The sequence below is a fragment of the Acinonyx jubatus genome, chromosome E4 (assembly GCF_027475565.1).
Source record: "Acinonyx jubatus isolate Ajub_Pintada_27869175 chromosome E4, VMU_Ajub_asm_v1.0, whole genome shotgun sequence".
In the NCBI taxonomy this organism is placed as follows: domain Eukaryota; kingdom Metazoa; phylum Chordata; class Mammalia; order Carnivora; family Felidae; genus Acinonyx; species Acinonyx jubatus.
This window is the reverse complement of record NC_069395.1, coordinates 56,221,151-56,234,376: the sequence shown is the minus strand read 5'-3', so window position 1 is coordinate 56,234,376 and position 13,226 is coordinate 56,221,151. Positions and strand designations below refer to the sequence as shown.

Below are 13,226 nucleotides of genomic sequence, written 5' to 3'. Positions count from 1 at the left end.
ACAAACAAAAGAATTAGCAAACAGAACTCCGGTTTTTCCCAGCTTAAGACCAAACACCTTAATCGATCTGCCTATGTGAAGGGGATGGGAACGCAGTCTGAATTTCAGCCCTGGGTATCCGAGGAGCTTTTCAACCCGACGGGGGCCTCCCGACCCCCTAACCTATCACCTCAGCGCTGCGAACCCGCCCCCTCCTTTCAGCCCCCAAACTAGCAGCGGCCGTCCAGCCTGCGCCCGCCGGCCGTCGCTGACCTGTGGCAGGATGACTTTCTTCAGCTGCTCCGGAGTGAAGTGCTCCACGTAGGCCTCCAGGTGAGACAGCAGCACCATCCGCACGTGCTCCTCGTGCACCTCAAACAGCTGCAGCAGCACAGGGATCACCCGCGACCGGAACAGAGCCGGCGACAGCAGGCAAGGCACTTCTCCCCGCGCGCTGTCTACCCCGCGATCAGAGGCGGTTCCGTGTGAAGAAGCAAATGGTCATTTCAGCAAAAGGAGCATGAAGGATAATTTAGAAACTGAGCCCAGAGCTTCCCACACATTCTAGGCCCCAGAGCAAAGGACACCTTTCTGGTTGACTCAGATTACTCAAGGATCAACGACCTTAAACACGCTCTGCCTTGTGAAATACTGTGCCACGCTGAACCTGCAACAGAGAAAGCTGGCGTATTTTAAGAGACTCCTGAATCAGTAACTCTTTATACATCTGTGTTTAACCAGTGAGGAATTTCATATAACGAGGGTAGATCAAGGACCGTGGCTGCAATTTCATCTGCAGAACCAGGAGGTGTTAAATGTCACGATGGGGTTTGATGCCGGGCGGTCCTCTCTTCCTGCCAGTTATGGTAGCAGTGATCAGAGATCGCCGTCACAATCATGTGGGGGCCTTTACAAATAAATAAATACATATGTAGTCCTGCCCCGGCTGCCCCACCATCAGTGGATCGGCCATACAGGCACATTTTTAAAAAGGTCACCAGGTGATTCAGAAGCACACCGCCATCTAAGATCTACTGAGTAAAGGGATGGCAGCTGGGAAGAAAAACTCCAGGACCTGAGACGGATGTCATGTGTGTCGGCTACAGTTGAACTGAAAACAGACACAGAAACAAAAACCCTCAGGGAATAACAAAGGCTGTAACAAAATTCTATGCTGTAAAACAGTTACCTATGCTGCTGCTTTGTTGGGTGGAGATCTTTTAAGAAAATAAATTCTCTAACCTGGTACGTTCCCATCTACAGTGCTTATGAAGTTACAGAGTATCAGAATAACAACCTTAATTGCCCATTCAGAAAAAAACTGAAGCTCCAGGTAGGAAAGTCATCTCCTGCCTTTCAGTCTTTCCACTGAAAATATAAAATAAGTGGGTTGCTCTTGGGAAGCCAGAAGGCACAGGCCTAGGTGCGCCTGGGTGGCTCAGTCAGTTGAGTGTCCAGCTCTTGATTTCAGCTCAGCTCATGATCCCAGGGTCATGGATTGAGCCCTGTGTCGGGCTCTGCGCTGAGCGTGAAGCCTGCTTAAGGTTTTCTTCCCTCTGCCCGTCCCCCGTTTACACTCTCTCTAAAAAAAAAAAAAACAAAATTAAAGAGGCGCCTGGGTGGCTCAGTCAGTTAAGCTTCTGACTTCAGCTCAGGTCATGATTTCACGGTTCGTGAGTTTGAGCCCCACACTGGGCTCTCTGCTGTCAGCACAGAGCCCGCCTCAGATCTTCTGTTCCCCTCTCTCTCTGCTCTGCCCCACTCACGTGCGCGCTCTCAAAAATAAACGTTAAAAAAATACATTCAAAAAAAAAAGAAGGCACAGGCCTAACTGCAAATGCAAAAGCCCTGTGAGGACGTACGCCTTATCTTAAAACTTCATGTGCGTTGCATACTTGAATCTTACGTGTTTATGTGTGCGTGTGTGTATGTGTATATGTATGGTTTTTCCAATATACCACCTTCTACAATAAATCTGACTCTCCAAGAAGATGCTCCTTATTTACCCCGTGGGCTCTGGTACCCAGGTTTGAGTCAAGATAATCACCTCAGGGACCAATGACTCTTTTGGAGCCATACTCTAACTACACCATGCAGTAATCTCAGTCTGCTCAAATAAGGACTAATAACACCCGAAGTCCTTAATTACCAATAATCCTCTGAAAAAAATTCACCTTTTTTGGGGCCAAGCAGATGAGGCAGAAAACTCTTAACGGCTACTGGCTCTGCAAACACCAACTGATTAAGCAGAAGAGGCACCAACCGCGAGGCGATCAACTCCTCGGACAAGCAGCTGACTCTGTCCAGCAGGAATCTGAGGGGAAAGAAGAAAAGCCTGGGCAGCCGGTGAAGCCACTGTAGCCACTTCCTCGTCCAGTGTAGACACACGCAGCCCTCCCCTACTTCAGTCAGAGGGAGGCACGGGGAAACGTGGCCAGAGGAGGTGAACGGCCGATGCAGGGGATCTAAGAAAAAACGCAGGGGGTGCGAGACAAGGCCGCCAGCGCACACACAAGGTCCCATTCACGCTACGAAGGATGCAGGATGTTAGATTATCTGAAGTTTCCACAGGAAACAAAATTCAGGCTTTTCTTACTAACTCCCTAAGGTCACACCCGTCAAAGCCCTCTGTCAAGAACACACAGGTAATGGGGGTGGGGGGGAGAGGGACAGTATCATGGCCGCTGCACAGCCACCCTGTGCGGATGGTCCGGCTCCTGCTGCGCGGAGAGGCCGTCAACAGGGCTCCCCCGGGCTCGTTCGGTTCCCGCCACCTCTTCCGATGGCCACCCCCACGCAGCTGTCGCCCTGGCATCCCGGCCCCTTCCAGGACCCCCAGTGGGGCTGCCCTCCTCTGCGAGCCCGGTGCCCCGGCCCACGAACGTGCTCACGGCTCTTCTGCCCTTAAAAAAAATCCTTCCCGGGGCGCCTGGGTGGCGCAGTCGGTTAAGCATCCGACTTCAGCCAGGTCACGATCTCGCGGTCTGTGAGTTTGAGCCCCGCGTCGGGCTCTGGGCTGATGGCTCAGAGCCTGGAGCCTGTTTCCGATTCTGTCTCCCTCTCTCTCTGCCCCTCCCCCGTTCATGCTCTGTCTCTCTCTGTCCCAAAAATAAATAAACGTTGAAAAAAAAAAAAAATCCTTCCCGACTCCATCCCCTTCTTCGGCTACTCTCCGCTGGCCCTTCTCCAAACCTTCCCGCAGGTCTTCCCCAGTGCCCACGCTCTCGCCTGCCTTCCGAGCGCATCTCCGCCCGCGCGGCTAGGCTCCCCACGCCCTCAAATAGCTCCTCAGACGGGGCGCTCTCCGGGCGCCTGACAGCGTCCCCTGCCCTTCCTGAGCTTTACTCTGCCGAGGACGCCAGCTTTCCCGGCCTCCCCCGCACCTCCTCTGGCCATCACTGCTCCGTCTCATTCCTCGACCACCGTCTTAGAAGGCTGGGTGGGGGCCTTCTGGGTCAGTTTGGGCGTGCCGTGCCCCCCATGCTACCGCTTTCTCCGGGAAACCGTCACCAACGGCAGGCCGGTGAACCCCAATACTCCTCTCCGGCTCATCGGCTGCGCGCGTCTCGCCCCGGCTTCAGAGCCACCTGGTCAAAAGCCCACGCGCATCTCTGTCTAGAGTCCCACGACCCCTTCACGCCGACGCCCTGAACACCCAGCTCCTCACATTCCCTGCGCGCGAGGGCCTCTCCTCGGGTATCCTCCGACGCTCTTGGTGACGATCGCCATGGCCTTGCCAGCATTAGAAGCGGGGCTCATCTGTGTCGTCCTCCTCGTACCATCGCTGCCTCACCTCGGGCCTCCCATCAAGGCCCACCACAGGCCACCGGCCGACCCAAGTCCCGTAAGAAATCACTCTGCGCCCTCCAAGGGCAACAGAGGGAGCCGCCTCCAGGGAGATCCGACCATTTCACAGCCCGCGTGCTCCGCTCACAGACAGCGGCAATGCTCCTCACGGCCGCGTCCGAGGGTGCCCACCTCTCACCCACTGCGGTGTGGGAACGCGCGGACTCACCCGCCTGCCTGCTGCTCTGTACACGAGGCACAACGCCTCCGTGCGTTACTTCGCGGTGCCCTCTGCCTGCCATACCTCTTCTCTAACCACCTCCTCCCTCGACCTCTGGGCCGTCGGGACGCCCCGCGAGCTCGGTCACCGCTTAAGCACTAACTAGCCATCCCAGGGCCCAGCAGAAAGCCCGACACGCAGGCAACGTTCAAAAAACTTTGTCCAAGAAAGTAAACGTCGGACTCATGTCTCCGGAGATGAGTCATTACGCGGACTTAACCCAAGGTACTGAATTTTAAGCCCTTAACTTTCTGGACTTACTTGAAGAATTCAGTTTTTTCCTCTTCACTCTTCAATGTTAAACTTTTCAAGAAATTCACAACTTCTAGAAAATCATTCCTAAATGCCAAAGAGAAAAAAAAAAAACAACACGCAGGATGGCAAATTAGAGAGGGTGTATTCAATACTGAAGCCATAACCACAGACCGGGCTGTAAAAATACTCAAGGAAACATTCTCCTCTGCCAGTTCGAAGACTCCATTATATAGGGGCGCCCGGGTAGCTCAGTTGGTTAAGCATCGGATTCTTGATTTCTGCTCAGGGTCACGATCTTGTGGTTTGTGAGTTCGAGCCCTACGTCATGCTCTGCGCTGGCAGCACAGCCTGCCTGGGATTCTCTCCTTCCCTCTCCTTCTCTGTGCCCCGCCCCACCGCGCGCACGCTGTCTCTCTCCAAAAAAATAAATGAACGTTTAAAAAAAAAAAAAAAACCTCTTAAAAAAAAGAAGACTCTATTATAACTGAGTCGCTCAAGAGACAAATACTGCGAACGAGCCCGTGGAGCATCTGGCGTCTTAAGAACAGCAAAGAGATATGCGAAGAGGATTCAGGCTCCGGCACACACGGTGGGCACACTGACGCCCGCCACCTCGGCGGTGTTTTTGCAACCACAGTCACGGGAACCTGCTCTGCCACAGGATGTGGTGAGCGGAGCCATCCTGGAAGAAATGGAAGCGATGCAGTGAAGCATTGCAAAACAGCCACTGAACCTCAAGTCCGCTCCGGTGAGAGCCATCAAAGGGGCCGGGGAGACCAGCATGTCCGTGCCAGTCACGGGAGGCTCCCCATTTCTCCTGCCGGAAGCCGTGCAGTCATCTCCTCAGCCAGGTGGGGGGGGCGGGAGTGGGGCCTGTGGGCCCCCCGGGGGGAGGGCGGCTTCCATCGAGTCCGGCGGGAGGAGGCTGCCAGGCCGGGGGCCGACGCTTCAGCACACGGCCCCACCGCATGGCCAGCCACCTGGGGCTCCCCATTTACACCTGCACCCCTTTCCCTCTGGCTTTAGTAGCAGAAGAAAAGCACAAATGTCACAACCGAAGCCTAATCGAGTTCGCGCAGCTGCCTCGGCAAGAGATGCCGGCCCGGGTCCTCCCGCTGGCTTCTCCTCACGGGCAACCGTCAGATTTCAGGAAGGGGGAGCTGGTGTGCGTTCTGGCTTTCTCTCCCGTCTCTGTTTAAAACACAATTCTTGGGGGGCACCTGGAGGGCTCAGTTGGTCAAGCGTCTGACTTCAGCTCTGGTCACCATCTCATGGTTCATGGGTTTGAGCCCTGCGTCAGGGCTCTGTGCCGTGTGCGCGGAGCCCGCTTCGGATCCTCTGTCCCCCTCTCGCTGCCCCTCTCCCACTCACGTGCTCTTTCTCTCTCAAAAATAAACAAACGTTTAAAAAAAAAATACAAAAATACAATTCTTACTAAACAACTCTTTTATCAAACACTGGAGAGAATCTATTTGCTATGAAGGATTCTTTGTAGAGACCTTGTATCAAGGTAAGTAAGATATTGCTATGAATCCTCTAAAAGGACACAGAAACACCTTGGTTAAAAGACTCCTGTGACGGGAAAGGTTTTGAACAGTTTCTATGAAACCAGAGTGGCCAATAAAATCCTAGTAATTATAGTGAAACTACCTGTGCCCCATTTAATAACATGGACCCTAGTCCTATGGGAGAGGTAATTCACCCCCTCGGAGGAGAGCACCGGCTTTCCCTCCGCTCCGGTTTGTCTCGGGCTCTCCAACCGCTGACACGTAAGGATGCTTAGTTTCAAAAGGACAGAACATCAGTTTTGCTACTAAAAGTCATGAATGTGAAATTAACCCGTGCGGAATTTCTGCGGTCACGGAAATGAAGAAAAGGAGGACACGTAATTGAAACTAACCTTGAAGAGAGGTCCAAAACCATCTCTGAATCCAGCGGCAGTATTAACCTTATATTGTGCCCCTCCCTCTAAATCGACTTCCTTGCGTTTCCATCACGCATTACCAAACAAACACGACAATCTTCTGCCTGAAGACAAACAAGCTCCTTCCCCCTCCCCCAACAAGAAAACTTTTCAACAACAACCAACTCCTAGAACACAATGGCAGCAGAAAGGAGCGGCCGTGTTTATGAAGTTTCTCGATTACCTGACCGGTGCCACCCACTAGATGCAGCGTGGCTTCTAAGGGCTCTGGCTGTAACTTCCAGACCCAGGCCTTCACCACAGTTAAAGATTTCTAGAACTTCCTGTGGTAGGAACCCGAGAGGCAATCCACTCTCGCCCCCTATCCTCCCATGCGGATGTGACTTGACCTCTCCTATGCCAACAGAAGGGACTGTGTGACCCGGGGGCCCCGAAACCCCACCACGGGACGCGGCACCTGCGAGCGGCCGGGGAAGCCCGCCGGGTGCCCTCACCTGAAGAAGTCATGGGACAGTAAGGTGCGGAGCGGCGGCCGACATGTGGGGATGGGATTCAGCAGGGTTGAGTGCAAGGTCTGTTGGAAGCTGGAGAGAACGTCCGCTGAAACTGAAATCCAGAGGTACAGTTAGTTTCCAAGCCTTCTCCCTCCTTTCAGGACCTCTATAGCTGGAGACTGACGGGAGCAAAAACCAACCTGTAAAAAGCCCAAACAAACAAAGCCCTGGCTGTTGCTAAACAGCTTCCGGCTCACCTGAAGCCACACTCCTTGGCAGGTGTAGAAAATTCATCTGCCAACACATCCAGCCCCACCCCCACGGGCCTCACCTCTGTGTCCTTATCTCCCAGCGGCAGGTGTAACTCAGCTCGGGCCTAGAGGAAGTTTAAGAAGTGGCTGGTCTGAGGGCCTTATGGACCAGGGTTCCTCACCCACAGAACAAGAAAAGTTATCTGAATGACTGTGTTTTCTATTCTCTCCAGGATGGTGCATAATTACCACCATTCTAGACACAGAGGAGTAGTGGGTTCATTCCCCACAGGGCATGCCTTAGGGCCTTAATGGGGTTTAATTCTCAAGTATTCAGGCTGAGACAATTTATAGCGAGCAGCCGAAGGGTGCTTGTAACTTCAGGATGCTGCAGAAGCCTGGTAAAAGAAGTTGCGTTAGAAGTGCCCAAAGCTTCGGCAAAGTGCGAGCCAGGCCGGGAAGGGGCCTAACGAGGCATGTACCGCCCTCCCCCCCCCCCAGGCCCGTTAACGGGCGGACAACCTAAGGCCTGGGGTGGCTGGACCAGAATGAAGCAGGCCACCAGGCGCGCCATCAAAGAGCTCGAAAGAGACAAGAAAACAATGTGTTCAGGAGCCTGGGCTCTTCGGGGCAACAAAAGAAAAGGTAATGAGTAAATTACATCAAGAAGAAAAAACTCAAAAGGACTTGGAAAGAATAAAGATAAGGAAACGTCCAGCTTGATTCAGATTAAATAAAAAGTGCCGAATCCTCCTCTCTTCTTCAGATCGTTACATATAAATCGATAACAGCACTCATTTACTTGGCTGACTCAATAAGGAACAGAGTCTTTAGACCACAAGTACCAATACCGACTGATAAGATTATAACACGTGATATAAACAGAGTCGAAAGTGGTTCCTACTTAAAATTCTTTAAAACTCTGCAAAGAAATCAAAGCTTCTTTCCTCAGCGCTGTTAAGATCTGCCATACACAAGTTATCTGGTAAGCAACAGGTTCCTTACTATGGTCAAAGACTGTGGTCCTCTGAATCCACTCAGAACAGGCTGTGAATGACCTTCCTGCTTATTCTGTGGATGTAATAGTGCAACAACTCACCCTGTCCACTTAAGACTGTGAGCAAACTTTCCACCAATGTCCCAAATGAATAGGCATCCCGGGCATGTCCATGTGACTCTGGCAGAGTTGTGAATTCTGGAGACTAAAAGCAGTAAAGATCATTAAACCTAGAGAATCTGCCTTAGAAACCCGATCTACATTTTCTCTGAAGCACTCTCCCATTTTTGCATTGATTATACTCAAAGCCAACTATAGAGTACCACACACTGGCTTACAGGCTCTTAAAACCATGAGGGAATGCAATTTATCAAAGATTTTAAAATATCAAACAAGGGCCAAAAGAGAAAAAGGGCCTAAATATGATATATGTCTGTGGCTTTCAAAGATATTTTTGACGGCAACCCACATTTTTAAAAATTTTATTATTATTATTATTGTTAGTGGTGGTAGTACACACACACACACACACACACACATAAATACACATAATGGAAACAAAACTTTTATAAAACAATACTCAGACTTACTGATATTTTCTATTTTATTCCTTCTCCCCTCCCCCCCCCCCCCCCCCCAATAACTGTCAGGACCTCTAACTTGATTTAAAACCCACAAGTCAGTCTGAAAAACACTAGTACATACACATAGTACTGATTTGGAACAACCTGATTTATTTCAAGTCTTAGGTCTATATTCAAGATTATAGTTGGGTTGGTAGTTCCTGTATGTCTCTGGGGATCGTGGTCTGTTTTACGGTAATTGTAAGAAAAAATTTAGAGGGAGCGACGGCCTTCGCGTGTCCTGGTAAATATAATCTTTCTTCACCGGCAGCTGGTGGTGAAGATAAGAAACAAAAAAAGAATAGAAAGGTTCATCAACCTAGGGGAGAGATCTGTAGATGGACCTTTGTCAGACAAGATCATTAACGTCAATAATCATGCTTGCGTGCACGTTGGAGCCCTACCTCACGACCGGCGGGCAGACGAGTGGCTTGGGTGCAGCTCAGGGACGGCTAGGGCTGCTGCTTCCCCAGCTCTTAGGGCTTCCAACAAAACACCAAGACCGTGAAATGGGGATGAAGCACCAACCCTGTTCACACGGAGGTATTTAATGGTAACACAGGGGTCTGCACGACCCAAAAATGTATGCAGACTGTCCAGAAAAAGGCTCCCTGCTGTGGTGATAAGATTAATCTCAGACGCCGTCACGGCCAAAGGAATTATGAGGCATCTACAACTTAGCCAAGAAAGAGGGGGCAGACAAAAGGTTCTTTTAAGTTTCATACAAAGAAGCCTTCGTTACAGCTGAAGCATATCATCTTACCATCTCTTCAGGAGGGATAGATGCTGGGTCTCTTACTGACTGAATACTCCTCAGAAACTAGACAGAGAAATAAATTAGGGAAAATAATTCATACACAGGTTTGGTGAACCAATGTCTTACACCAAGTTACAGAAGCAACCAGCAATGCAAAAAGCAGCAATGAAGCCTTCTAACTGACACACATGTTAAATACACAAACTTAAAATCTCGCTACTTAAAAAATGTGAATACAGTACCTGGCACAGCACAAGGCTTAGCAGAAAACACCTGTAAGTGCCCTTTCCTCTCCGCTGCAGCTGGTTTAGGATGCCCTCTGCTGGTCAGAGGCATCTCTGCACCTGCTTTCCTTACACTGATAATTAGGAATACTTTCACATCCTGCAGAGTTATTAACGAGTGAAAGCCTTTTCTAGCATAGAACAAATCTATCAATAATCTTCCTGCTGAATTAGGTCAATCTTAAGGCCTGCTGCCACATGAGATATAAAAGTTGAGGACCTTGTCAACTACGGAGATAACATCCACAGAACAAGTACATTCATTCACCGATTCGAAGATTAGTTTTCAAGTGCTTCTATGTCCCACACACCACTTAGGGCACTAGGAGCACAAAGGGAATACGATACAGTCCCTGCTGCCGGCCAGGTGCTCACAACCTAGAATGTAAACTGAGAACCGCAGTAACAGGTGCTGAGTGCCATATGGAAGCACAGAAGGAGAGACTGATTTCGTTGGGCGGGGAGTAGTACCCAGGGGAGGGCTTCACAAAGAGACTGAGCTAGAACACAGACTTCAGCTTCATCTCACATGCCACAGAGAGCCTGTGGGAAGAAAGCATCTCAGCGACAGAAAGGCACACACAGGAAGAAGCGGGTGAAAGGCACCGCCCACCCAAGAGCACAGCTGAGCTGCGTAGACCGGGGTGTGGGTGCGGCCCGAGAGGAGCTCAGTGACTGTAAGTGTAGGTCGAGCTGAAGGCAGGCTCGGGGAGAACCTGTGAAGGGCCTTACACACCATGGTAAAGAATTTGGAAGAGAAGTCAAGGAGTGAGTTACAAGCCATTGTACTGAGATGTAAGGTGACTTCTGAGAAGAAAGGGACCACCTGGGGCAGAAATCATCGGAGGAACACCTTTGTGGGGAGAAGGAGCGTCTGACCTCGGCGAGAGCCCATGAAGGTGCGTATTCAACATGGCCCCCTTGTGGAGGCCCCACGAGAGAACGGGGAACCGGACTGAGTCAGTATGCCAAAGAGCCAGCACTTTAGTACGGCTACCGTGATGGGACTGGGTTTGTTGTTGTTGTTACTGTTGTTTTTAGAAAGAGCAAGTCTAGTGGCAATGTGCAAAACGATTAAAAACAAGAAATAGAACAGAAAGGTTCATCAACCTAGGAGGGCAACGTGTAGAACCTGGTCAGGCAAAACCATTAAGAGGTACCAGAAGCAGCAACAACACAGCCCACGAGGAGCTGAGATGTTCGCGTCCTAACTCCGGCTGTTAGCGCACGATGGAGGACTTCGGACAACTTGGACGGCTGTTAATGAACATTTCCTGACTACCTAATGCATGCCAGGCACTATTCCGGGTGGAGATGTAAAAATAAGCCAAAGAGACTCTCGCACCCTCAAGAAGCTCAAATACTGGGAAAGAAATCGGACACACAAAGGTAATTTCAATATTAAACATTAAGTGGTGTCATTAAGGACAGGGTATTATAGGAGTAGAAGGGGAGAGCATTTAATTAAAAATCTGACCGAGCCATTTTACCCCTCGGTCTCGAGTTCCCGAGCTACCAATCGAGGAGACGAGGATAAAGGAAGCCTCTGAAAGAATAAACTCCTACAATTCTGTGAATCTGGCATCGACAAAAAAGTCCAGTGTCCAAAGCTAGGATCACCTGAACACCGAAGGAGGGTCCCGAGGTAAGAACCGCCCACTAAAATGCTATCCGATTCCGGGTGCCACAGAGGGCCTGTCCCCTGGCTTACCTCGGGTGTGGCCTGAGGAACTTTGCAGACGGTCTCCATCCCCCCCAGCTTCCAGTGGCCGTCCTCACTCACAAACACAGATGACAGGCAGACGTTGTTGTGTGTCAGGTGCCCCTGGAGAAAAAGAACAGGAAGAGGCTGCCGCTAGAATCTGTGAGGCAGAAGTTCTAAAGAACTAAAAACTGATCGCGGAAAGAAGCTAAGGCAAGTCCGCCCACCTGTGGCATAATAAACGAAGCACAACTTTAAGGAGGGACAAACCGAACAAGCCTGCGTATGCATTACGAGGTCGGAGGGAAGGAAAAACGCGATGGACAGGCTTCTGTTCTCTCCCCTGCCCAGTGAGGCAGGTTAATGAAATAAAGGCATGACAGCAGGGCACAGATTCTGCACGTCCCCGCCTCCACGCCAGGCAGGAGGGATGGTACGCACACAGGTACACGTCGTCATGGCCCGGAGCGTGTGCCTCCCTTTAAAGGTGAAGTTTATCTTTGTTCCCCTAGGCTGTACTAACTTTCTCCTCTAAATTCTTTCTCACCTACCTTCTAGCACGAACCCAGAAATCTTCCCCTGAAATCTTGTCAGGAGGCCTTAAAAATTTCTGCCGGAAGAAGAGGAAAATGGACTAACGGTAAGGCCCACTAGAAATATCTCACAGAGCACAGATGTGACAGAATACGGGACCAGAAAACATAGTACAGTCAAATAAGTAAGAAGGAAGAAGGCAATGAGAACAGAATTCAAGTACATGTATGTTTTTTCCCCCAAACTGGAAATCATTTCAGTAGACAAGTGCGTTTTAAATATCCTACTTGCCAGAAAAGTGTGTACATATTTTGATATAAAACATTCCAAGATATATATATCCGTTTTAAAGGAAGGTTCAGAATAGTACGGATGGTATTTTTGCATTTGAGAAATAAAGGAGACTAGGCGTAGGGACATTTGCTTTATGCACACACGGAACATGTCCGGACGACCAGGCTCATCACCGTGGTCGCCCCTGGACGGAGGTGGGGTCGTGGACTCACGGTGGGGGGCTTGCTCTTCCCTCTATGTGCTCCCACACTGTCCAGGCCTTTCACCACGTGCACGCACTTTTTCCAACAAAGAAAATATACCTCCACATGAAGCCCTAACAATTCTTTCATGATTGTTTGGTTTTTTTTGTTTTTTTTTGAGACAGACAGAAACAGAGCATGAGCAGGGGAGGGGCAGAGAGAGAGGGAGACACAGAATCCGAAACAGGCTCCAGGCTCTGAGCCATCAGCACAGAGCCCGACATAGGGCTCGAACTCACAGACTGTGAGATCATGACCTGAGCTGAAGTCAGACACTTAACCGACTGAGCCACCCAGGCGCCCCTGCAATTCTTTATATGCATCTTAGACAAGCTTTTAAGAGATGATAAATCCAAAGTGATATTTGGAATCTGTCCCCCATTAATAGGAAAAGTGAAAAAACCCCAAAAACATACACTGAGATGAGTCATATGCAAATGTTTCTAACCTGTGACTGGTCATTTTAATCTTGGAGGACAACCAAAGGCTTTCTTACTTCAGAATGCAAATTCCATTAAGAAACAGCTCCATAATACTGTCCAGAAACAGACCAGAAGTAAACAGAGGAACTACCCTTATCCCCGTGACAGTGAACCTGACTGCAGTGTTAACAGGCTGGCTCTCAGTGGCACCACCTACTAGAAAAGAAGGGAAAGTCTCTTCTGAAGAAATGGTCATTTCTTTCTTCAAAATCTAAAATGGAACAAAACTCCTGGAAATGCCCACAGCGGCATTAGCGTCAAGGCTTTCTCTCTGTCTTAAGAACAGTCATACAGCTGCAGCTATTTTTAGGGAAAGGCTTACCCCAAACTCGAGGGAGACCA

At 50.0% G+C, this 13,226-nt stretch overlaps 1 protein-coding gene across 12 annotated transcripts in view; it reads right to left on the bottom strand.

Annotated features, from left to right (window-relative positions):
* SCYL3 (SCY1 like pseudokinase 3) overlaps nucleotides 1–13,226 on the bottom strand; it is a 41,807-nt gene that overhangs the window by 15,761 nt on the left and 12,820 nt on the right. For 11 of the 12 annotated variants that reach the window (XM_027046474.2, XM_053209393.1, XM_027046469.2 and 8 more), the window contains 7 exons: nucleotides 11,342–11,455; nucleotides 9,353–9,409; nucleotides 8,069–8,171; nucleotides 6,719–6,830; nucleotides 4,307–4,384; nucleotides 2,154–2,293; nucleotides 253–437 (listed from right to left, as the gene is read on the bottom strand). In XM_027046474.2, coding sequence (XP_026902275.1) covers nucleotides 253–437; nucleotides 2,154–2,293; nucleotides 4,307–4,384; nucleotides 6,719–6,830; nucleotides 8,069–8,171; nucleotides 9,353–9,409; nucleotides 11,342–11,455 — 789 coding nt within the window. The remainder of the gene's footprint in view (nucleotides 1–252; nucleotides 438–2,153; nucleotides 2,294–4,306; nucleotides 4,385–6,718; nucleotides 6,831–8,068; nucleotides 8,172–9,352; nucleotides 9,410–11,341; nucleotides 11,456–13,226) is intronic. The other variant, XM_053209390.1, reaches the window with a different exon arrangement.